General features: G+C 36.1%; 2 protein-coding genes across 6 annotated transcripts in view; one reads left to right on the top strand and one right to left on the bottom strand.

Annotated features, from left to right (window-relative positions):
* Positions 1 to 404: 404 nt before the first annotated feature.
* Positions 405 to 23,094, bottom strand: part of LOC127072702 (proto-oncogene tyrosine-protein kinase ROS) — a 369,768-nt gene continuing 347,078 nt past the window's right edge. The window contains exons 1-21 of one of the 5 annotated variants that reach the window (XM_051013317.1): positions 22,004 to 22,902; positions 15,797 to 15,856; positions 13,226 to 13,285; positions 12,962 to 13,052; positions 11,037 to 11,269; positions 10,703 to 10,942; positions 9,793 to 9,940; positions 9,197 to 9,702; positions 8,817 to 9,106; positions 8,346 to 8,702; positions 7,962 to 8,265; positions 7,567 to 7,890; positions 6,904 to 7,505; positions 6,168 to 6,815; positions 4,650 to 6,070; positions 4,139 to 4,567; positions 3,832 to 4,052; positions 3,269 to 3,742; positions 2,819 to 3,182; positions 2,224 to 2,277; positions 405 to 1,839 (exon numbers count right to left, since the gene is read on the bottom strand). In XM_051013317.1, coding sequence (XP_050869274.1) covers positions 992 to 1,839; positions 2,224 to 2,277; positions 2,819 to 3,182; positions 3,269 to 3,742; positions 3,832 to 4,052; positions 4,139 to 4,567; positions 4,650 to 6,070; positions 6,168 to 6,815; positions 6,904 to 7,505; positions 7,567 to 7,890; positions 7,962 to 8,265; positions 8,346 to 8,702; positions 8,817 to 9,106; positions 9,197 to 9,702; positions 9,793 to 9,940; positions 10,703 to 10,942; positions 11,037 to 11,269; positions 12,962 to 13,052; positions 13,226 to 13,285; positions 15,797 to 15,856; positions 22,004 to 22,150 — 7,821 coding nt within the window. In that variant the 5' untranslated portion in view covers positions 22,151 to 22,902 and the 3' untranslated portion in view covers positions 405 to 991. Of the gene's footprint in view, positions 1,840 to 2,223; positions 2,278 to 2,818; positions 3,183 to 3,268; positions 3,743 to 3,831; positions 4,053 to 4,138; positions 4,568 to 4,649; positions 6,071 to 6,167; positions 6,816 to 6,903; positions 7,506 to 7,566; positions 7,891 to 7,961; positions 8,266 to 8,345; positions 8,703 to 8,816; positions 9,107 to 9,196; positions 9,703 to 9,792; positions 9,941 to 10,702; positions 10,943 to 11,036; positions 11,270 to 12,961; positions 13,053 to 13,225; positions 13,286 to 15,796; positions 15,857 to 16,007; positions 16,224 to 22,003; positions 22,903 to 23,094 lie in introns of those variants that run through there. The other 4 variants (XM_051013319.1, XM_051013321.1, XM_051013320.1 and 1 more) reach the window with 4 other exon arrangements.
* Positions 11,536 to 13,109, top strand: LOC127072714 (cAMP-dependent protein kinase catalytic subunit beta-like). The gene has a single exon (XM_051013351.1). It carries the CDS (start codon positions 11,734 to 11,736, stop codon positions 12,814 to 12,816), a length of 1,083 nt encoding a protein of 360 aa, XP_050869308.1. The 5' UTR covers positions 11,536 to 11,733; the 3' UTR covers positions 12,817 to 13,109.

Below are 23,094 nucleotides of genomic sequence, written 5' to 3'. Positions count from 1 at the left end.
AGAAGATATCTGCTATATTAATAATTATTTTTTCGACGTATCGTGTTATGACAATATATTATAAAAATATATTATAAAATATCAGTGATCACATAATTGTATGTTCGAAATTCAGAATATTCGAGTTAAAAATTGAATACCCATTCGACTCAGAAAATTTTAGGTATTCGATCTTATCAAATGGCTATTAAAATTTTAATGCATGTAAAATTCATATATTTTTTCCATACATAATGTGCAAAAGTAAAAATTACTTCAATATTAGGTAAAATATGTGATCGTAAAAATATCCTAATGGAATTTTTAACATTGGCATAACGCAAATGGATACGAATGAATTTTTACAAGTTGTATAATGAGTATCTCTGTCTATCTCTTCTAATCTAAATTTGATTAGTATTTACAAAAGATATATATATATATATATATATATATATATATATATATATATATAACTAGTCTTTATTTTACATTTTGTATTTGCGGTATTCGCAGAAAGTGAAAAAAATGGCAGTGTACTGGCTAAAATTCACAACTCTTTTTACACTGTCAATCATATACAATATTTATAATTTGTGCGACTAAGTTTAATCGTTTAATTTCTACGTCTCTTTTCAGTAGGCATATGTCTACTTCACATGATGTATCAACGATCGATAAAATAATAGTGCATGTACATGTATTTTATTTATTGTACAAAGTTGGTCTTACTTTGTTTTATTACTACGTATTGAATTATGGATTATATATAAATTTAATTCATAATTCATTTTATAGCACTAAACGCGAATAATAAGATGAAAAGGATGTGCAATAAAATCGAAGAAAATTGCACCTTTCAGTAAATCGGTCGAAGTTAACGAAGAAAGTTCGAACGTACAAAGTTGTTAGCGATTTCGTACGAAATTGATGCAGGTACACTTATAAAAGTTTGAATATAAGAATTGAGTGTATATATTCGTATTTACAAAATACAACAGAAAGAATCGTTTCAAGATCCGTTCACTCTAACGGTGTCCGTGTTAATGTTCGTATAGGTAACACTATTATTACCGTCCTCGATCATTGGAGTTTGCCTTAACAAATTTAATAATGCACTATTTATCACTAAAGGAATATTAGCTTTACCACTTTGCAAGGTGGATTGTGTCCTTTGTATTTTTGTCGAATTATTATTTTTAATGCTATTATCACTGATTTCTTCATTTTCATCCGGTTTTGTAGCATTGTTCCTCGAAGAAACGTTTTGCGAATCGTTCGTAATCACATTCGAACGAGTAGAAACAGATATATTCGTGTTTGAATTAATTACCATTTTGTCCTTTCCTTCTAAACTCATTTCTGATTTTCTTCGTTCGATTGTGCTATTCCGCTTGTACTTTTGTTGCTCGTTCATCAATGAATCTCCTGTAAAACTTGCTCTAATATTAGAGTTTCTTAACTTGGATGTATCTAACGTTTTACATCTATCAGTCATATTTGTTTTAAAAATTGCCTCTTTGCTAGGTTCGGAAGACGTTATTGATGATCTTCGATCCTTAATACCATTTTTCAAGAATTCCTTGGACTCTTGCAAATCTTCTAAATTTTTAACTTCCATTAGTCCTTGGGAAATCTTATCTATATTTATTAAGTTTGGATTCGAAATATGAATCGATCGTGGAACCTCATATTCGGTCACTCGATTTTCTCTAAGAACAACGTCGTCACTGTCCGCTAATAATTCTAAATATTTTGGTATATCATCCGATTGTGTTACAAGAGTGACATTTTGTGAATTCTGAAGGAAAGGTTGCATATCTCTACTTCCTTCCGAACTACTTGATTTCCAAGAGTTACCTAAAGAAGTATAATTTAATAATTAAATCGCTAAGATAAGGAAACTATCATATAAGAGCATGATTTGAATCGCGATGATAGGTGCAATATAAATTACGAAAGAGCATACAAGTATCGAGTAGAATTAACAAAAGCTGTAATTAGAAACAGTTATAAGTTATAAAGTAAGCGGTAAACGCGATTTATATGCAAGAGCCAAATGAGATTTGATCGAACAAAAGGTGCGTATCTTTTTCATACATTTGTGAACCGACCAAATAAAATCATGTAAAATCAATCGAAAAGTTTCAGTTTATGTAAATTTACAAATCTTTTTACTTCATTTATATTTTTTTTATTAAACAACGAAATAGACATGCTTTAATTGTACATATTGAAACCCACCTGGATTATTGCAATTTTGATTCTCGTCAGCGAAATAAGCCATGTTAGATACGCCTGCAAGCATCAAGTCATGCGATGATCAGTATATTTTCAAGCATTTTCGCGTCAGATACAGTTAATATATAACTCTTTTATATCGATAGAAAGAAAAGAGAGAAAGATCTCGAATATTTTCGCGATCAGTTCAATATTGTGTTAACCATATTAATAATTTACGCTCGCATGTACATAGATAAGAAATCATGCTATCGTGTACCATACTTATGGCAAAATATTGCGATTCGAAGTTACGATTCGGCATATAAATAAATAAGCTCAAGCGTATATTACACGTGAATAAGAGACAGTAGAAAATATTGTATATTCTTATAAGTAAATTTCTGTAGCATCGAACGTGCAAGATACGTTTGATATTGATCGTGCAACAATAGTAACGATAGCAATGAAAAATCGAGAAAGACGTTATTTATTTGGCGAATCGCGATTTGGAGTATAGAATATAAATAGTCGACGATATTAGAATATGATAAAATATGATAAATTGATGTTTAAGCAGAATTTGTAAGCATGTTTTGCGAATGATTCTTCCGCTCACCTCTTCGTACCAAATAGTGACCAGCGTGTACAGGACTTAACACGGCATCCTGTATGTTTTTTCGAAGATTGACGATATGTTCGAGACAAGTTTTGAAGCTCGGTCTACTATCGGCAGCACTCCAGCAACATAACATCAGACGATGTAACGTCGGCGGACAATTTAAAGGTTTTGGTAATCTTCCACCTGCTCGTACGTGATGCAATACCTCTAGATTTGTTCTAGCTGGATAAGGTTGTTGTCCTAACGAAGTGATCTCCCACATTAATACACCAAATGCCCAAACGTCGCTTTGAGATGTGAAGACTCCATCGACTAAGGATTCTGGGGCCATCCAACGAACGGGAAGTAATCCTTCACCTTCCTACGGATATTTCAATGTTCACCATTTGATTTTTTCTTTTGATAATGTCTATTTATTCGTACATACAACAGAAGCACGTTACTTACTTTCCGATAATAATCGTTTTTGTAAATGTCTCTCGCTAGACCAAAATCGCCTATCTTAACAACTCGATTCTCACGTTCTCTCGTCGATACCAAACAATTTCTACAAGCAAGATCTCTATGTACAAAATGAAGTTCTTCGAGATAACGGCAACCTCTAGCCACGTCCTCGCACATTGCTAGGAGGTCTTGTAGACGTAAGGCATAAGGATCTGTGGGTTGTAAGGATCTACTCGCTCTCAAGTAGCTCAATAGATCACCGGCTTCCATCAGCTCTAATACTAACAATGGAGGGTCTATGTCTAAACAAATACCCAAGAGTCTTAGTACATGTTTGTGTCGGAAATGGCTCATTAATCGTGCCTCTTGCAAAAATTCACTTTTTTCTTGTGCCGTGGCACCTTTTCGAAGTGTCTTTATAGCAACAGGTGTTACAGTGTCAGGTCCGTCCAATTCTTTAGCATTTCCTTGAAACACCTGGAAGTACGAGAGATAGATATTTTGATGGTATACATTCAGAAAATTAAAATGTGTATATGTGTTTGAATATCCTTATGTTTATTAACCTCTCCGAATGCACCACTGCCTAAAAATTTAGCCAACGTTATTTGTTCTCGTTTTATTTTTGGTAACATGGAATCATCTGGATCGTTTTGCATGGTGGACGCGTAAAGAGCATTTGGCTGAACAAAGTTACTACGAGGTATTTCTCGTAACGTCGCTAATTCGACATCTGATACTATGGGAGACAAAACCACTTTTTTATCATCCTTGCGTTGCCTATAGACTGTTAAAAGAATATTGAATTTTAAAATATAATTTCGTAAATCCCAATTAAAAGCTTAATTTCAAATAAATTGAAAGTTAACTTACGACATAGAAAGTAGCAAAAGCAAACCAGGCCGAAAGCAATGACTGGAACAGTCAAACCTAAAATTAATCCTAATTGTTGCTGAGTCGCTAGCAATCCACCGACTGCCGAGTCAGTCAAATCGATGACATTGCTTGATCTGCTCCAAGCACCAAATCCGTAAGCATTTCGAGCTCTCACACGAAATCTATACCTTCGATCCATATCTCCCTTGATAATCCAGTAATTATCCGTTCCGTTGTAACACAAAGTCCAACTTTCACCGTTGCTCGTCGTTGCTTCATCTCGTTGCCCTTCGTCAATCATTTTGGTTTCTAGACGGTACAATGTAATTTGAGAACCGTGAGCCTGTGCAGCATCCCAGTTTAATTGGTATACGGAACTGCGTAATTTAATTACAGTCGGTGTTCCGGGTGCACTTGGTACATCTCCTGGAATCGTTGGAATAGTCAAATAGGTATCTATTTACTCAAATATCAAATATAATATTTATTAATCAAGAGCGTTACTTACCAAGAGTTTGATAGGTGAACCTTCCATCCGGAGACCATATAAAATCCTGATCATAATTAGGATATCGGAGTAACAAGCGAAACTTATAAAGAGTACGTGGTTGCAGATTTCGCAACCGATAAATGACTTTTTCCGAATCGATTTCGGATTCATTCGCGACGCGCCACTCTTCTAAGGCAACATCTTTGTATTCTAAGACGTAGCTAATCATTAGACTTATCGTGGGTACCCAGGAGATATTTAAGCCGTTTATACTGGCTGCGATCAAAGTTAAATTATTTGGCTCCGGATACATACTGATCATTTGTTTTTCGCTCTCGCTAAAAACTTCGTTGAATTGTGCTGGACAAGCACGAACGGATATAAAATAGATTTGTCCCGGTAACAATGGTTGTAACATCGCGATGAATTTACCATTTTTTACTTGTTCCGTATCCTTCACTAGCTGCTCGCCCTTTTGTCGAACACCATTTATCAGACTATCTGATTTCCAATGAATTTCGTAATTCACTGCAGGAGAATTGAATATCTTTGGTGGCATCCAATAGACAGCAGCCAAAGTAGGCGTAAGAACTTGAACGGACACGTTTTCTGGTGCACTGGGAGCTCCAGCATCTGTTGTCAGTATAATACCCGAACTAAACTCCAAATTTACTCTATCCCATTCGATGTAGATATTAGCTAAGCTCAATTTTATCAAATATCTCGTGAAAGGTTTTAAATGTTCTATCGCATATTCTCTTTCATAAGTTTGATATCGTTTACATTTTTCCTGAATATCGGAACTTTCGCGACAATCTTTCGAATTATTTTCTGCACATTCATAAACGTCCATGAGGTATAAAGTTTTTGGTAAGTTGTAAGCTTTGCAGCCATTGTGAGGAAGAGGTTGTGGCAATTTAACGGTGATGCTATCGGCTGTTTTTTTCACTTCTTCTATATTATACAACATTGGACGTGGTATTAAACATTCTGCGCTTGGATAAGGTTGCAAAGATTTACCCAAAGCCTTGATACTTCGTACGTGTGGAGTATAAAAATCCATTATTTTTCCTTTTTCTAGGTATTTTTTATTAACGAGATAAAGTTTCATATCCACAGTATTCGTCCAATAAATGTTGATCTTATCTACCGTTAAGGAAGCAAACGTTAGACCCTTATCCAAACCTGGATCTATTATCATTTTGCAGATGCATCCATTAATATCAGCGACGTATAAGTGACCTTCGAGTGATACCCAGTATAGAACTGGATTTTCTGTCTCGGTACTATCTATCGTCATTATCGGTGAGACAGACGGCCGATACGGACAAGAACAATCTCCCATTTGATTAAAAAATGGTTGAATATTTTCTCCGTAGAGATCTGATTGCATTATTATCCCACGATCAGTTTTTGTCGATTCTATCCAATATAAAGATCTAAAAAAAGTTTGATTATATATACACAATATATAATATATAATATTTTAACATTCATATCGAGTAATATTATTATATAAATTTATTGTAGTCTTACCCCACGGATGGTAATATATCCAATTTCACAATACGTCCGTATCTAGTTATTATTGGTTGAAACGTCACGATTTTGTCTTGTAACATAGATAAATCTAATTTTAGAATACGACTTTCGCTTTCCTTGTCATTCGACTCGCTCCAGTACAAATATTTCGCAATCCAATCTACGCATAAACTGTACGCAGTATTATTTAGGGTGAAGATTTTGGTGATATGAATTCCTCTTGAATCGGACGAGATTAATTCTTGTATTTTATTGATCCAAAAAATATTATCCTCTGCAGCGGAGAAAGCTATTTCAACGGCTACGTGACGCGTAATAGTATAATTGTTCATTTTTTCGTCCAAATCGATCACATTTACAGCCTCAGTCGTTGCAAGTAATAATCGTGGTATAGGATTTTCATAAGCTGTTGATACACCAATTACGTCGGTGTAAGAGCCAAATCCAATGCTCGTTTTGGCACGAACTTGAAAGTAATAGGTCACGTTTGGTGATAGATTGTAAACTTTGTATTCTAGTATGTTAGAAGGTACGTTAGATTCGTCGCAAACATGTATGTCAGTATGATTTGCTATCTCGTTGAACCAACATTGAATAGTATAACCCAGTATCTCTCCATTTTCAAATTTTGGCCGATTCCATCTATTGCAGATGAAAGATGAGAACTTGTTAAAAAAATAAAAAACAAATGATATATAAGGAATTGTAATATTACTACGATTATTTTTACCTAAATATTACAACAGTTTCCATTTTTTCGTTAAGTGGTTTTCTATAATTTTCTACGAACAGTCTAGGATTTGTAGGCTCGGATGGAAGGCTTTGCGGCGATCTCAATATTGCTCTAGAATGATGTGCAGTTTCCCAATACGTGAAAGCTTTAACCGTGACCTCCAATAAAGAATACGGTTCTATACGTTCCGAATTGTTATAAGGCATAGAAGTTTCGCTGGTTATCTCGGGATTGGAATTGGTATTAATGTGATCAAGAAATTTAACTTCGTAGAAGACCGTTCCATAATTGATATTATCTACTGGATCCCAAGATACATTGAACTTTCCTGAAGTACCTTCGACTCTGATACTAGTGAGATTAACGGCATTTGGTAAGACGACAACGCTTTCGGATGTCAGGTTTTTTGGATAACCGTGAAGAGCTGGGTCCATGACAGCGACCATTCGCAAACCCGATAACGTGATACCGTTAATAATCGCCGTGTTTTGTCCGAATAGATCACCGATCACAGCGTTTCTATCATCTTGAAGCCATAGTAGGTGTTCCGAAAAATAACACAGAGGTCCTTGAATATTTGGGTGTTGCAAAGCTGATACCTGTGAAATGAAAATGAATTAAAAATGATTGTGTTCCATTTTAATTTTTAATTAGGTTTACCTTTTCCGGTATGATTTTTTGATCCATCGGTATTCTTTCAGAAGTAGGTGCTCGGTAAACGATAGATCCACTTTCGTAGCTCCTAACGATCCAATATAAATAACGATGCTCGCTATCCAACGTTAGACCCATCACTTGCTTCCCATTGAATATCTCATCAGAGTGATAATACCTTCTGTCCTGTCCATTTAAGCGTGCTACTTCCACCGCGTGACCAGTCGACCAATACAAGTAAGCTTCTAAAGAATCGATTAAAAGTTCTTTAACGATCGCTAAAATCGACATGGGTTCTTGTTGCGAACCATTCAAGTTTGCTCTTGTTATCTGCAAGATAATTCGTCTAATGAATTAAGTAAAATTATATTATTTGATTGCGGATTAAAAAAGGTGTTTACAATTTGTTGTTTTGGATTAGCCCAATATAATTTTTTTGATATCCAATCTACAGCAACACTCCCAACGGAATGGATGTTTAATTTAGTTTTCACATGGGTTGTAAAGTTGTACTGATATAGAACGGAATTATTTCCTACGATATATAGCATATCTTTGTACCAACTGACATCTACTATGTGGTAAGCATTTTCGGAGTCTTTCAAACTCGTTTTGTAAATTAAAGTATCGATGTTCTCTCCTGTGACATCACTTTTTAAAAGACCTTCGTTCGCAGACCATAGGATAGAAGCACGCGACCCGTTCCTAATTGTATCAAAATAATGTTTATCTACGAAAATTGAATAAAGCTCATTGTCAGCACACATACAGATTGAGTATCTTACCTCAAGGTACGTCCACGGAATTCAGTTGACCATGGACCTCTGCCAGCAGTTGTGTAAGCAGCTGCCTTGATCGAATATTTTGATTTTTCTCGTAAATTATGTACCGTGTGCGAAGAACCGGCTATTTCTTTTTGACGAATCGTCTCGCCTGTAGATTCGTCTTTGATTTCCAACTCGTACGACCAATTTTGCCAAGCACCTTTACCCTGGCCACCTAGTAAATGAGGTACTTGCCATGAGACCTTGGCTCTTTCAGCGCCTAAAACTGCTTGTACACCTGTAGGTGGATTTACTGGAACTGGAACGGGTTGACTGGCGTCCATTAAAACGTTCACACTTACAAATGAACCATCCAATCTAAGGAAAAAAGCATTGTAGGGAGAATTGAGCGATTTTGAGCGATTTACGAATATTTTTTAATATCACATTGTGCAGATTTCCATACATATAAGAATATTTTATCTTTTGCACCTGTCGGGATATGCATTATGAAAGTATCTGTTCTTTCCGGAATGATAGCCCTCGGTTAAGACCTCTTCTCCATTTGTCCAATAAAATAGACCATTAGCCATCGCCAAGGAGAGTACGTTCTTAAATTTAGGTTGCTGCGTGTTAGCACGCAAGTTTAGTACTTCCCGTCCGTCGAGTGATACGGACATCACCGTATTTTCCGTTTGATGGGGTACTAGTAGTCGGAAATTCGTGTGATCGACAGTAAATGCTCCTAAGTGCTCATCCTCTAGAATGAGGTATGGCTGAACCTATGGAATATTTGAACGTATACATTTTTTTTTTTACGTAAAAACTATTAAATTACAAGAGGTTTCGACAAGCGCCTTTACCCTCTTTACCTCGTGTTTAACTCCATTACTTATATCAGCTAAGTCCAATCTATACAATCCTCCTCTGGTTACCCAGAAAAGGTAACCATTGTAAGGATCTACTTCAATGTGAGATGGTCGTGTCAAGAAACCGGCCATAGCTACGGTTAAACCTTTACCGTCTAAATTACATCTTGCTATTTGCCAAACGGTTGTGGAATGTTTCACTTCACCCAACACATATAGTTGTAGGTTTAACCAATCCACTGATAAACTCAACGGTTTAAAATTAGCTTCGCTCGGGCTAAGTATCGTAATATTTTTTCTAAGTTCTGGTGGTTCCAAGATCGATGTTCTGTATACGTATCCCGTAGAGTCCGAAACAAATAGTTGAGCAGAAGCAACATGAATAGCCACTCCACGAATGACGCTTGAGGTTCGATAAACTACACTAGGCTCGTCGAGCATATCGGCACCTTGTTTCATTACAACGTGTTCTCCACCGAGTATGAGAATTGGTTGTTCCGTGTCCTTCACTGAATTTTATACGAGTTCCATTTTAAGAGAAGTTTCTAGATGTTATATTTTCAAATCAATCCGATTAAGAGATACATATAAGTACGTACCTGTAGGTTCGGGGTTGGTAGATATATGAATTGTTGCCGGTGGTCCTTCCCCTACACTGTTTCGCATTGTAACACTTACAGAATAATTTTTATTCGGTTCAAGATTTTGAAACATATAGTGATCCGTGTTTTCCGAAGCTGGTATATCCTGTTGATACATTATAAAATAAATTTAACGAACCAAATATCTCATAGGTACCGTGCAAAAATCCCGTTATGAGCCCAATTGTGTTAGAAAATACCCTGATGCGATTTGGGAAAAGACGCCATGCCAGAAACATTTATAGTATAGAAGTTTCGTCGAATAGATCAGAAAACGTAACTATTAAGAAAGATATTAGTAATGACGTTCGTAATGGTTCTTTTAATAGCGATAAGCAACAATTGAATGCTGTTAGAATGCAATAATTCAGTGTTAAATGTTTATCGTATTTTAACCATCTTGGTCGATCGACTAATTGAACTGTACTTCGAGCGACGTATCTTTTCCCTGATGAATCATTTCGCTCGAGCAAATAGAATAGTATAGTTGATTTTGTTGGAAAGGCATGCAAATGATGCGCGATGAATTTCTACAGCAAATGGCACCCGTATAAACGAATAAAAATGAAACTCCGCCATGGCAAAACATCACACACATGAATTGGAAACGATGAGACGATATCAAGGTCAAAAGTGTATTGGCCTTAATAAGGCCGATGAATCATATTACGACAGCGCGGTATTAATTTTAAAATGATATACTAAGTACGATTTACAAGATGAAGATTAAGCGGTGAAAGAGATATAGAAGAGAATATTTATAATAAATCTACATATATAAAAAAGATAAAAAAGAGATAGAATATAAATAGAACAGGAAAGAAACGGCTCCAACGAGTTACTTTTCGAGTTCTGGCGTGGCGTGTACCTTAAGCTGGGAGTGATCAGCCCCTTGCAGACGTAGGACATAAGACAAAAGTGGCCCATTTGGAAAAGGGCCTGGTTCCCAAGACACAGAGACACGGCAGCTGTCTACTGCCGCCGCTCTTACAATTACCGGTGCTGACGATGGCAAACCAGCAGCTAATGTTAATATCACCACGCTCGGAGCGGAGACGATTGGTTCAGGATTATGCTGCGATGATTTTAAGAGCAATGCCACGCGAAACTGTCGACAAAGCAATTAGGAATTTTTTGCAATTATGATCTCGTCAACGAATTCATTATCTTGTTATTGAACGCTTTGACTAAAGTTAACTCACTCTGTATTTTGTATAGGGTTGCAAATTCTCCACCAATATCTGATCGTCTTCCCCCCATGTTTGATTTCTACAGTACTGCCAAGTTTCAACCAATTCTTCGTACCTCCATTGTACCAGATAAGATATTCCGCTGCTGCGTCGATTCATATTCATGCCCTTCCATTCCAATCTCAGCGAGGTCGCCGTCAAAGAGTCCGCCACCAGTGCGGGTGCAGCAGGCACTCCTATCTCCGCTAATTATTAACAAGAGAACATTCGTGTACGTATGGAGATGGTCACACTTCTCGCTGAAACCTTTTTCAATCTTGTTTCATTTGCTCAAATAAAACTTCGTTCTAAAGTGGAACTTTGTCTTTGAGTGGAGTTAGATTTTTCAAGCGGATGAATTTATCGGGCACGTTGTTACAAAACGAAATAATCGACTCATCCAATGGTCGTCCATTATTAGACGCCCGCGCACGTGTAGGCAGCAAGCATGAAGAAAAGACCTTTCGTATTAAGAACTATTGTGTAACATAATATTTGTCGGTTCTTATTTGTCATGTAAGACAAAACAGCATCGATATCTTAGTTTTCCGCTATTCAATGATTTCCGTTTCGAGTCCAGGTTGATAATCGTTCGTAACGATCTTAAGTGTTCCATTAAAAATAAAACAATTTTCTATATGCCTATGTTCACAAAGTAAATCGCTAGTGAATGTTTAAATTACTGAGCAGTAAGCATATTGATAATATGGGAGATCAAGGACGTTTGGAGAAATTGAAAGAGTACAACCAAATATTGGACGAATTGAAAATTATTTTCTGGAAGAAATGGGTAGAGAAAAAGGAACAGATAGGGAAACTCGATGATTTCGAGCGAATTCGAACTATCGGTACCGGTGCTTTTGGACGCGTCATGTTAGTTAAACACAAAGTCACTTCTATTTTCTATGCCATGAAAATACTTCAGAAAGCTAGGATCGTGAAGTTGGCACAGGTAGAGCATACATACAATGAGAAGAAAATATTGCAATGCGTTCGATTTCCCTTCCTCGTTTTTATGGAGTTTTTCTTCATGGATAATACCTATCTTTACCTAGTCCTGCCTTACGTTAATGGCGGTGAGATGTTTACGCATCTCAGAAAAATGGGAAAATTCGATGAATCTTTGGCACGATTTTACGCAGCCCAAGTTGCCCTGGCTTTAGAGTATCTTCATCACTGTAGTTTAATATATCGTGATTTGAAGCCAGAAAATATATTGATCCAAGATACGGGCTACATTCGTGTCACCGATTTCGGTTTTTGTAAGATGGTCGAGGGTAGAACATGGACGCTATGTGGTACACCGGATTACATCGCACCAGAAGTGATCCTTTCAAAGGGTTACGGTCAAGCTGCCGATTGGTGGAGCTTCGGTGTGCTGTTATACGAAATGAATGCCGGATACCCGCCATTCTATGCAAACGATCCGATGAAGATTTACGAGAAGATTGTTTCTGGTAAATATAAGCATGCTCAACACTTTGGCGCGGATCTAAGAGACATCGTGAAGAACACGCTGCAGGTAGATCTCTCTAAAAGATATGGAAATTTAAAAAACGGTACGAAGGACATAAAGATGCATCGGTGGTTTCAAACAACCGATTGGAATCAAATTTATTATCAGAAAATACAACCATCGTTCATACCAAAATGTGAACATGCCGGCGACGCGAGTAATTTCAATATTTATAACGAAGAACCTCTGAAGGTCGACATCATTGATCATCATGCTAAAGAATTTGCGAACTTCTGACAATCGTTAATCTTAGATGTAGTTATTAATTGCTTTATAGTTTCTACCGTTTACATAGATATACTTTTATGATTCTACGTAATCATGAAGATTCGAAAAAAAAAAGAGAAAAGGAATATAAGATTAGAATCGTTTGTGGATTTACCTTTTAATTGTTGAAAATATCGATTCAGTGCATCGTGACAACCTAAAACGCAATACAATTCCTTCGGTGGTAGCAATTCTTGCGTTCCATTCTGCAATAATAAAGATTATATATGCATGATTGTATTCAATAAAAGAATTTATGATCACGTCATGTCTAATCGGTTTTATATCTATTATTAAAGAAACAGAAGCAACTTTTAATCGAATTCAAGTAAATTTGATTGTTATCCGTTATTCTATAAAACTGAGTAAACATACTAACGCAAACGGTTTGACAACTCATGTCGAGTGCCTGTGCCCATGCCTCGCATCCTTTGGTACACTGTAACAAAAAATGACAAATATATTAATCGTGGGAAACCTTTATTTAACACGTCCGCGTTCCCTTTTCGTTTTAATAATCGTACTCTGACCGTGAGAACCCTTGGAAATTGAAATTATTCGAGCTTAATTTCGCTCGTTATTTCTTAATGAGTATTTTATCTCGTCCTTTTTTTTCTCTTAGAAAATATATTTTATTTTTAGGCCATATTTAAAATCGATTTCTTTGATGATATAAGATACCCATTCAAAAAGAGCCTTTTAATATTTGCGCCTGCTACACGGTAAATGCTTACAGTCAATCGGTAAGGCTATCACATAGGTCAGAACGTCTAAAAGTCTTGTACGAAGAAGAAAAGCGTCTTCCAGTGGTAGATAATAGTTATTATTAATAATCACTTTGTACTTCTACTTATAAGAAAGAGTGAGAGAGAGAGTAACTTTATCGGCAGTCGCTTGAGAAAACTTAATGTGATTCGATGTACATACGTATATATATAATATATACTGTATGTATATATTATGAACTCCATATAAAGGAACGAAAACACTGATCCGAAGTCAAAGTACGGACTGTCATGGAACGACTCGGAGCGATATGACGAAGTATTTGTATTGATTTTTAAGGAGATTATTTCAAGATCGTTCAGCATAGAGATAAATGCATACATATACTATAAGTAATATTTATGAACATTGTTTGCTGTAACGTAAGTGTGACTTTTGATAGATTTTGCTATTTTTCGGTCGAATGAAAAATGAAAAAGAGAGTAAAAGAAAGAAACACGAAAAAAAAAGAAATAAAAATGAAGGAAAAAATGTAGTTACGTTTATATTGACGATGCTTTTGACGATAATAGCATTTATGAAACTGTTGTGTAGTGATCGTGGTAAGAGACTACCGCGCACCGGCTGGCTCGACGCAACAGCTACTAATTTCTCACTTCCTCATTAAATCCTCGACACATATTATTCCCCTGTCGAGAAGCCTCTTCGCTCGACTCCCGACAGATCGTAAATCATACGACGCGCGGACGGGAGGTCGACTATCCGCTCGATTCTAGTTTTTCTTTTAAGCCATTTTTAAGTAGACGATCAACCCTTTTTTCATCTCTCCGAAACAAACGGTTCTCTTAAATTTGTTTTTATTTTTTTAGTTTTATTCTTGCTTCTCTTTTGACCGAATCCTATCGATGAAAAATTTTTGCTAATTTGCTAATATCTAACGAATTTAATTTTCGTTTCATTTTTCACAAATGGACTTATTGCGAGCTTCGTCTTCAGAGATTTTTTATCATGGAGATACGCGTTGTTGATTTTGTTTCCGGTTTCCTGTCGTACTTTCCTTTCTGTCACCCCTACTCGAACGCATTACGATGTAACGTATTTATATGGACTTTCATTCATAGCGATTTCATTCATAATTAAAGAGCTTTATTTCGTACATGCAATGCGCCCGTACAATATTTATATTTCTTCAGTTACATTTTTTCAGAAAGAAATGATATTCCTAAATCACGTTTATTTTTTTATTTTCTTATGAAAAACGTAAAGTGAAGAAACGTCGAAACGATGTATTGGATTAGCCCGTATCATTTTTTCTTGCCCGCAGCTTAACTCGAAAGTACAAGGAACCGTGTAAAATTGAATCGAATCGAGAAGGAGAAGATGATTGATCGACATAGGATGGGACATAGTGAATTATTATGCTATGTGACTATGAGAAATCTTACAAGAGAGTATGGTTGATACAGAAAAAAGATGTGATTATTTTTATTTCGTTGGACGATAATACTCGTAGGATAAAAAAAGGATATGGAGATATTAAGTAATAAAGAACATAGAGAGACGGACAAACGGATACGGAGAAAAGCAAAGGGAATGAAGGAAGGGAGAAAAAATAAAAGAATCGGAAGGGCAGTCAGAACCGCAGGACAATTTGGCGGCATCCGCCATAGGCCACATTCGAACGCAATCCGATTTACTTACGAAGCCGACGGCACTGTTGTTCTTTCTCCCTCACGCATACACATACGCATATACTTCTGCTCGTTGTGTAAGCGTATTAGAAATGAACGAACGAGAGGAAGAAGGAAAAAAAAGTTAGCGCATCTTTCTTTTTATTTGCCGTTTAGTAGCCCTACTCTAACGGTTACCGAAAGGGGTCTCAGTGATTACCAACGTTGTACGACGCAGCGGAAGTACTTCCATTTCAACGAGGGACCAATCAATCCCTTCATGTTTGCTTCCAACGTTCGCTCACGTTAGGTATTTTCATTCGGTCTCCACTCTGAATGTAGACATTTGTCTCGAGTCGAATGGGAAAGGTGTCAACGCTTATTCTACTCAAATTTTATTTTATCAAACGTTTTCTATCTTGCCAATCGAACGCAGTTCAATTTCTTTGAAACAGTTTCAATGTATTTATTATGTTAGAAGTATTTATTTCTAAGTAATACTCGATATGTGAGCAAGCGATAGAAAGATTATATAATTTTGTATTTTACGTTACCTGTTCGACTTTACATCTCACGCCGCATCCTACTTCCGGGCTACTGTCCTCCGTGCGATTCTGCAAAAGAAAGTTAAATTTGTTATCTGATATTGTTACTCGATAGCGAAATGGCTTCTGTTCTCACACAGATTCTTTTTCGTTCTTTTGTTTGTCAGAAAATAAAATCAAATCGATCGTTACGCATATCGGTCTCTGTTACGATATGCACCTCTCTGTGAACACGTCAAGGTCCAAATTTCTCACGCAGCTCACGATATTGGGCTAACGTTTGTCAGACTACGATCTACGCTCGGTTTCACACCCTTCAATGGCTTCTCGAGTCAGCCAGATGTATATTACTCTGTACATTATGCAAACAAATTTATACAATTAAGTGGCATGAGAATTTTCGTTATAATAGAGATTATTCTTTTTCATTCACATCAGAAAAATATGAAACTAAATAGTATCTACTTCTTTCTTTTATAACAAATTATTAATGATATACTCAAGGAGATAATTGTAAAATTTAAACAATCCAGTAAAAAAAAGTGTTCCAAAAAAGATAAGGGCGAAAACAATTAGGAAAAGGAACGATCAAAGGAATGCCGACTCTTTCGAGAAGGGAAGAATTTACAATGAAACGTAAAGACAAATGTGAACAACTATATATCAAGAACAATTATATGAAAAATTCTTTTCCCAATTCCTAATTCCCGCATCGTACAAGGTCACTTTCTCTTTCTTTTTCTTTCTTGGTCCCGTATCATAAACGGGACAGCTGCATACAAGTCCGTGCATTCTGTCCTTCTCCGCCATTACACATGATCGTCCCTCCCCCTTTGACGGAGTCACTCACGAGAGTGGAGAGAGGCAGAGGATGATGTGAAGAACGAAGGAGAAGTGGATCGACGATACTAGTGTCTTGTGGTGGGAGAAAATCAGGCGGAGTTTGCTACCGAGAAAAGAATTGTCCGAAACGGTGAGCGAGCGAACGAGCTACAAAACTCGATAAAAGTGGTAGGGGAACTTAGTCTCTGTTTAAAACGCAAACGTATTCCCCTAAATTAGAAGGTGGACCTTTTAAAAGGGTCTGAGTGTTGACGGTTACGTAGGTTAAACGGCGGACGTGCACCTGTTCAACGGAAGTGTCTAACGAAGAACAGGTGCGTCTGATAGAAAAAAAGAAGAGGAAGAAAGAGAGAGAGAGAGAGAGAGAGAGAGAGAGAGAGAGAGAGAGAGAGAGAGAGAGGAGAAGTAGACCTTGTAAAACATCTCGAAATAATTATCCTATAATTCCTTTCGTAACGTCCGCCTTGAACGCCTCTTATCCACGTCTTCGAACGAATTCGAAGAAACGATTAGGGGATTATTGAGCGCTCTATGGGAATAATTCGTTTGGATTAAACGATATTCAGAGTTCGTAATTGTAGTGATTGTTAATAACTCATGTCTCTAATGTATATGCTACTAAGAAACGTAGGCACTCGAAATATTCCATGCATATTGCGAAAGATTAACCTACAGATTATGGAAATGTGCATTGAAATATATACCAACGACAACCCACGCGTTCGTCTCGACGTTTAGTAGACGTGTCTACGCATTATCGTTGACTTACACTTTGCAAAGATCTGCGAAGATTCTGTTTGCTTTCTCTACTTTTTTCTTCTATTTCTCTTTTTTTTGATCGTTGAAAAATAATTTTGATCACACAAAATCGTCATCATTATTTTATAATAAGAATAGATACAGGATAATGAGGATTGGTGTCTCTAGATGGTAGATACATTATATTATTATAATTCTTGAAAGAAGGAGGTAAAATTTTTGAATGACGGTTACTCGGATTTGGATGGTACGGTGTCAGGTTTTTTCAGACTATCGGATGAGACCATATTTCTACACGAAACGGTGTAGGATATATACCGGATAGTGATCATCGGACTGGAACACATTGTAGCTACCCTTCCCGAGTTTGCAGGTTTGCCTGCAGGATTCACGTGAGAAATAATTATAGGAACACTCGAAAGTTCGAACGTTTTGTTTGGTTCTTTCGTTGGATTAATTTATCCTTTCGAAATCGTCCATTGAGATAATTAAATATCTCGTTATATGCAACAACTCAAAAAGGCCAACCGGTCTAGATGGACTATCAGAACGCGATTCGTTCAAGAGAAAAAAAAAGGAAGAGAAAAGAATTGCGTAGAAGTTTTATTAATTATCGGAAGATTCATTGCGGTGAAAGAGGCCATCGTACTGTAAACAAGAACGATGTTTGAATAAATGATATCTACGTTAATTAGATTTCAATTATTCACGATGGTATTGTATATGCATTGAATTTGATGAAAATATTTTCAGAAAATATTTTTAGTAATGTGACACTCCATTGTAATAATTAAAACAAAGAAGAAGACTATAATTTATCCATCAAATCATTGAATAGTGTTATGCTGCAGTAAGATGGATTAGGAGCCGCTATAAAGCAACTTCTTAAATTCGAGGGAAAGTGCGACGACCCGTATAAGAGTCCGTCTAAACGCATTAATGTAAGTTAAGAGTAAATCTACGATCTCGCGTGTGGGACGATACTCCCCTTTCTTCTTCCATATAAGATTTTCTACGTTTTTATCCCCTTCCCCCTCTTTTTTTTTCAATTTATATTCGAACTTTTGACTTCGATTTCAAAACACGTTCGTTTCTCTGATATGAAATAAAGATCTTTTGAGAGTAACGAGCGATCGAGAGACTCAATTCACGAGGATTATTAACGCGGATGGTCGTTCTACTTTTCGGAGGTGTGCAATTGGATGGCTTCAATCGTGCCGACGGAAGTCGTTAATGTCCTGCGAGTAGTGTATATGATGCAGGTGACGACCCAGTTTTATGTCAAACGGGTATATTTGAGAAATTTCATTAAAACTTCGATGCTTTTATTCAAGATAAACGATAACGATAATAGTTAATTTGACATTTTTCAATGAACGAGATTAAGTGATTCGAAGTGCGTTTCGATTAAAACAGGAATTTTTTGTTCTCGATCTCATTATTGATCAATCTCAAATTTTGATTAATGATTCGGAAAATATCAGTTTTAACAAAATTTGTGGAAATTTTTATCGAATAGCGATGTATTATAAGCACGAGGATTATAAGCAGAGGTTACAAGAGTCAGAGGATACAAGCGACAGGAAGTCCATTGTATAAAGTTACGTGTATGTATGCTTTATGCTTTTAGGATATATATATAATTGCGCGACATTACTTTTATATAATTAATCAGCAAGCACAAATTGATACACTTTTTCAACTACAAACAAATAATGAAATCATTACGATAATTAGAAAATTAGAATTTATCTGACGTTATCTCGCATAGACATTCTGACAGCTAATTCGAATGTCAGATGCGAAAGAGGTTAATTGTAAGGAATTTTGCTCGACTAGTAGTCACTCTTCAACTATGTAACTTCTTTTTACAGTAATTAACAGCGCAAAATATCATTTAAAATAAGAATAACGATTTAACGTATGCATATGTACGTTTTATAGTAATGACTGAAGTGTAGCTGACATATCGACTGATATAAACTCGACAGAGGAAAATATTCGTTGCATAATGTTTCTAATGCACTTGCCAAGCGGCGCTAAGATAACAAAATAATGCCGATAATTGCAGTACTGCGCAGTAGAATAATGTTGGCTTTATAAAGAGGGAGAACATTTACGTAAAAAGAAATTTTACGTAATATTATAATAGTACTCTATCATTTGAGTTAGTCAATGGATGATCAGTGTTGGAGTTAGGAAACAGCCAAGCTTTTCGAAGCCCAACCTGTTGCTCTTGTATATTATTATCCCTATTGAAATCGCTTTATTTTCTATTGTTAAAGTATAATTTAAACAACATTCTCAAACAAAAGTCGTGTATCGATATTTAAAGAAATTTTTCTATTTATTAAAATTCATTCGTTTAGAAGAAAAATTATATATATATATGAAGAAACGCGGTCTATACCGTTTCACTATCTTGTAAGTTCCTACTTGAATCTTACTGATCTACAATGTAGTGATAAAAAAAGATAATTCAGTAAGCTCCAAATAACTGACAATATTCATGTACTAAAAATCACAACCAGGTGTGCGGATACGAAAGAACTTCGTTTCGTGACTTTATATTCTTTGGCTTCGACGAAGGTATAAGGCTGGCTTCCAAAATAAGTATCTTACTGAAAATTTGGATACACGACTGCGCAGTTCCTGGCATCCTAATTAATTTTTAAGGTATCCTAAGGTTATCCGAAAACCAACCAAACGATTAATCTTATATGTAACAATTTTACTGTGCAATGGAATATCGTATTAATATCTATATTTTGTTTTAATAATTGCGATGTTATTTAATTACATATCGAAACTCGTTATCAATATTTTTACTTTTTTAATTTATTCCTTTATCATTAATTTCGTTCTTGTTACATGATCTCATAACATTGTAGAGATTTCTTTCATGTTTCAAACATTATACGAGTCCATTTAAACGGTTCGTTATAACATGGTACACATCGTTAAGATGTACACGCGATCGCTGATACGGTTGTAGTACAAAATGATCTAGAAAATGTATATATCAATGAATGCATTCGGATGAGTAAGAGGATCATTAATCGTGACAAATTCTCGCGCATCATTTAGCAAAAGTTTCATACTCCTAATAGGAATTCCAACTTTTACCGATCGTTATGCAATCATATAAAGAATTCTAAACACGACCTTCTCGGGTCACGATAACGAAGCGATAGATTATTTACATTCTCGATATATATATATATATATACACTATTCCATTCTCATGGTTATTTTTTCTTCAACACCATATGACACGTGATTCTTCATGAATTTATTGCGCAAAAGTAAGTACATTCAAGAATATTATTGCGATCAACAGGTATGTATGTGAGTATATCCAATATTTTTACTACGTCTTGTACTAATAAAGATTAACTTTCGTCGTGCAGTAATCTTATAAATTACCATTGCACTATTACTCTCCCGCCGTGACATTATCGTTTATTCTCGAGCATTGATACGGTCTTTATCTCGTTCTTCGTCTATAATTAATTACCCTCTTATTGTCAGCATTCGTATTTTGTTGTGTTTTGTTACGTATGTGTGTACGTATGTTTCTTCGTATACATGTTATTATATTAATTATATACATACATACACACACACGATTCTATATATATCTCTTTTTTCTTTTCTTTTTTAGGATTGAAATAGAATACGCGTGGACAGATAAGATCGATCGGAGAAAGAACGATTTATGGGACCGATAAGATATTAGGGAAACGAGATTTCGTTACTGCTGCATCGCCATGCTTTTGCTTTGGATATATTACTCCGGAGTTAGGAAAGAATAATAAGTTCTGATAGTGGATATCACAATGTCACGCTTTTACTTGTGAGTGAATTAATTCGACGGAATAAATTAATGATGAGATTGCGGCTGGAGGTGTATGTATTTATACACACATATATATACTACATATCTCTTGTTTAAACATAGAACTCAACATAATGATTTGAAAATAAATCTATATAGCATCATTGTGAGTAAATGTAACGAGTAAATGCGTCGAGTAAAAAAAAAAGGAAAGGATCGAATAATGTTAGATTCGATGGACGCTCGCCTTTCACCGAGGAACGTGCGCTGGTGGACCACAATGATGCGTCGTCGTGTAGTTAAGTTAATTAACGAATGGTACGCCGTAGGAATGAAGAGTAGAGTTAAATTGATACGTCCTTCGCTCGTCGCCATTTTTGCATTACGTTTTGCCAACGTTCGAAATACGTTCTTTTCGGCTTTATTTTTCGAAAGAAATTCTACTAATCGTTTTTCGATGAGAATATATATATATATATATATATATATATATATATATATATTCTCGAACTTTGAACTTTTATTTCGAAAAAAAGCCTGATAAAGAACACCATGGTATCGATGTTTTATGTGTTTTCGACGCCTAATTCGTTATAGAACGTACGTCTTAATTAGATCATTCGTGTTTGTTTAGTTATGAAATATTTTGTAAATCTTTTTATACAACGTGATGTTTCAAACATTCGTTAATAGATAAGATGAAGACCATTCTATATAGTGTCCTTTTTATAAGGAAACAGTTTGTGTTTTTAAAGATGTAACATCGGAATTCTTACTTGATTCAAGTCGAGATTGGGACATTTCGAGGAGCATTCCTTTTGGAGGCTTGTGGGAACGTTCCAATCTTCGTCCGCCAGGAGCGTCGCGACGCTTCCGGCAAACGCCAGCAGCTTCATTAAGGTACATAGTCCTCTTCCTAACATAATATATATATCTGGAGCCTGGAAAAATGTGCGCCAGTACGATCAAACTCTTATTCCTCGATTCTTCCTCATCTTTGTTAGAAAATTTTGCGATTCACGCGCGCCAAACGGTGAGCCATTCGGTCGATCCATTAAAATCCTTCCAAAAAGAAAATCCTTTGGATGTCAACCGATTGTCGAAGAAACATTTGTAACACTATGATATATTCTTTTTGGATTTTCATCACCGATCAGTCGAGACGAATTTTAACGTTCATATACTTCACGAGCTGTCAGTTTGAATGAATTCATTTGCAGTATCTTCTGTAGACATCCTATCCCCTCCCTAAATGTTCTTGAATGAAACTATGATCGGCACCGCGTAGACGCAACTTCTCCTATCCTTCTTCAATGAGTCAATCCTCGAAATGAATGAAGATGTAAATTTCTAAATATAAATCATTGTCCACTATAACGTTCGGATAGTTTCCTTTTCCGTTTCACTTTGTATCAAGAACACCAGGATTCAGGATTTGATTTGTTTTTTAAAAACTTGTCACGATCGTTGACGAATAGTAGAATGAATAGTAAATGATCGCCGAATCTCAGACGAATGATGAAAACGCGATATAAAGTGACGTTTACAAGCGAATGAACGAGTACAAAAAAGAGGAAGAGAAAGGGAAAGAAAGAAAAAGAAAGAGAAAGAAAGAGAGAAGAGAAAGAGTTGGGCCAGAGACCGGGTCGCGTTTGTAGGACCTGACCGAGCGTTAATGCTCGGCGAGCATAAGAGCAACTGACTCCGAGTGGCCACTAGAGGAGCCAACGCTATCCCCCACTACCAGAACCTTTCCTGGATGCTTATCCGTGGCGCTTCGCTTGACCGATTCCGTTTAGCGATGGTAGCTCCTAAGTAGCAGATAGTAAGCTTTGCGATGGTGGTGGTGGTTACTCCGTTAGTTGTA

This window comes from Vespula vulgaris, chromosome 2, assembly GCF_905475345.1.
Source record: "Vespula vulgaris chromosome 2, iyVesVulg1.1, whole genome shotgun sequence".
Classification (NCBI taxonomy): domain Eukaryota; kingdom Metazoa; phylum Arthropoda; class Insecta; order Hymenoptera; family Vespidae; genus Vespula; species Vespula vulgaris.
This window is presented reverse-complemented; position numbering and strand designations above follow the sequence as displayed.

Excerpts from the sequence above, each read along its gene's own strand:
- LOC127072714 (XM_051013351.1), top strand. The coding sequence starts at position 11,734 with ATGTTTAAATTACTGAGCAGTAAGCATATTGATAATATGGGAGATCAA.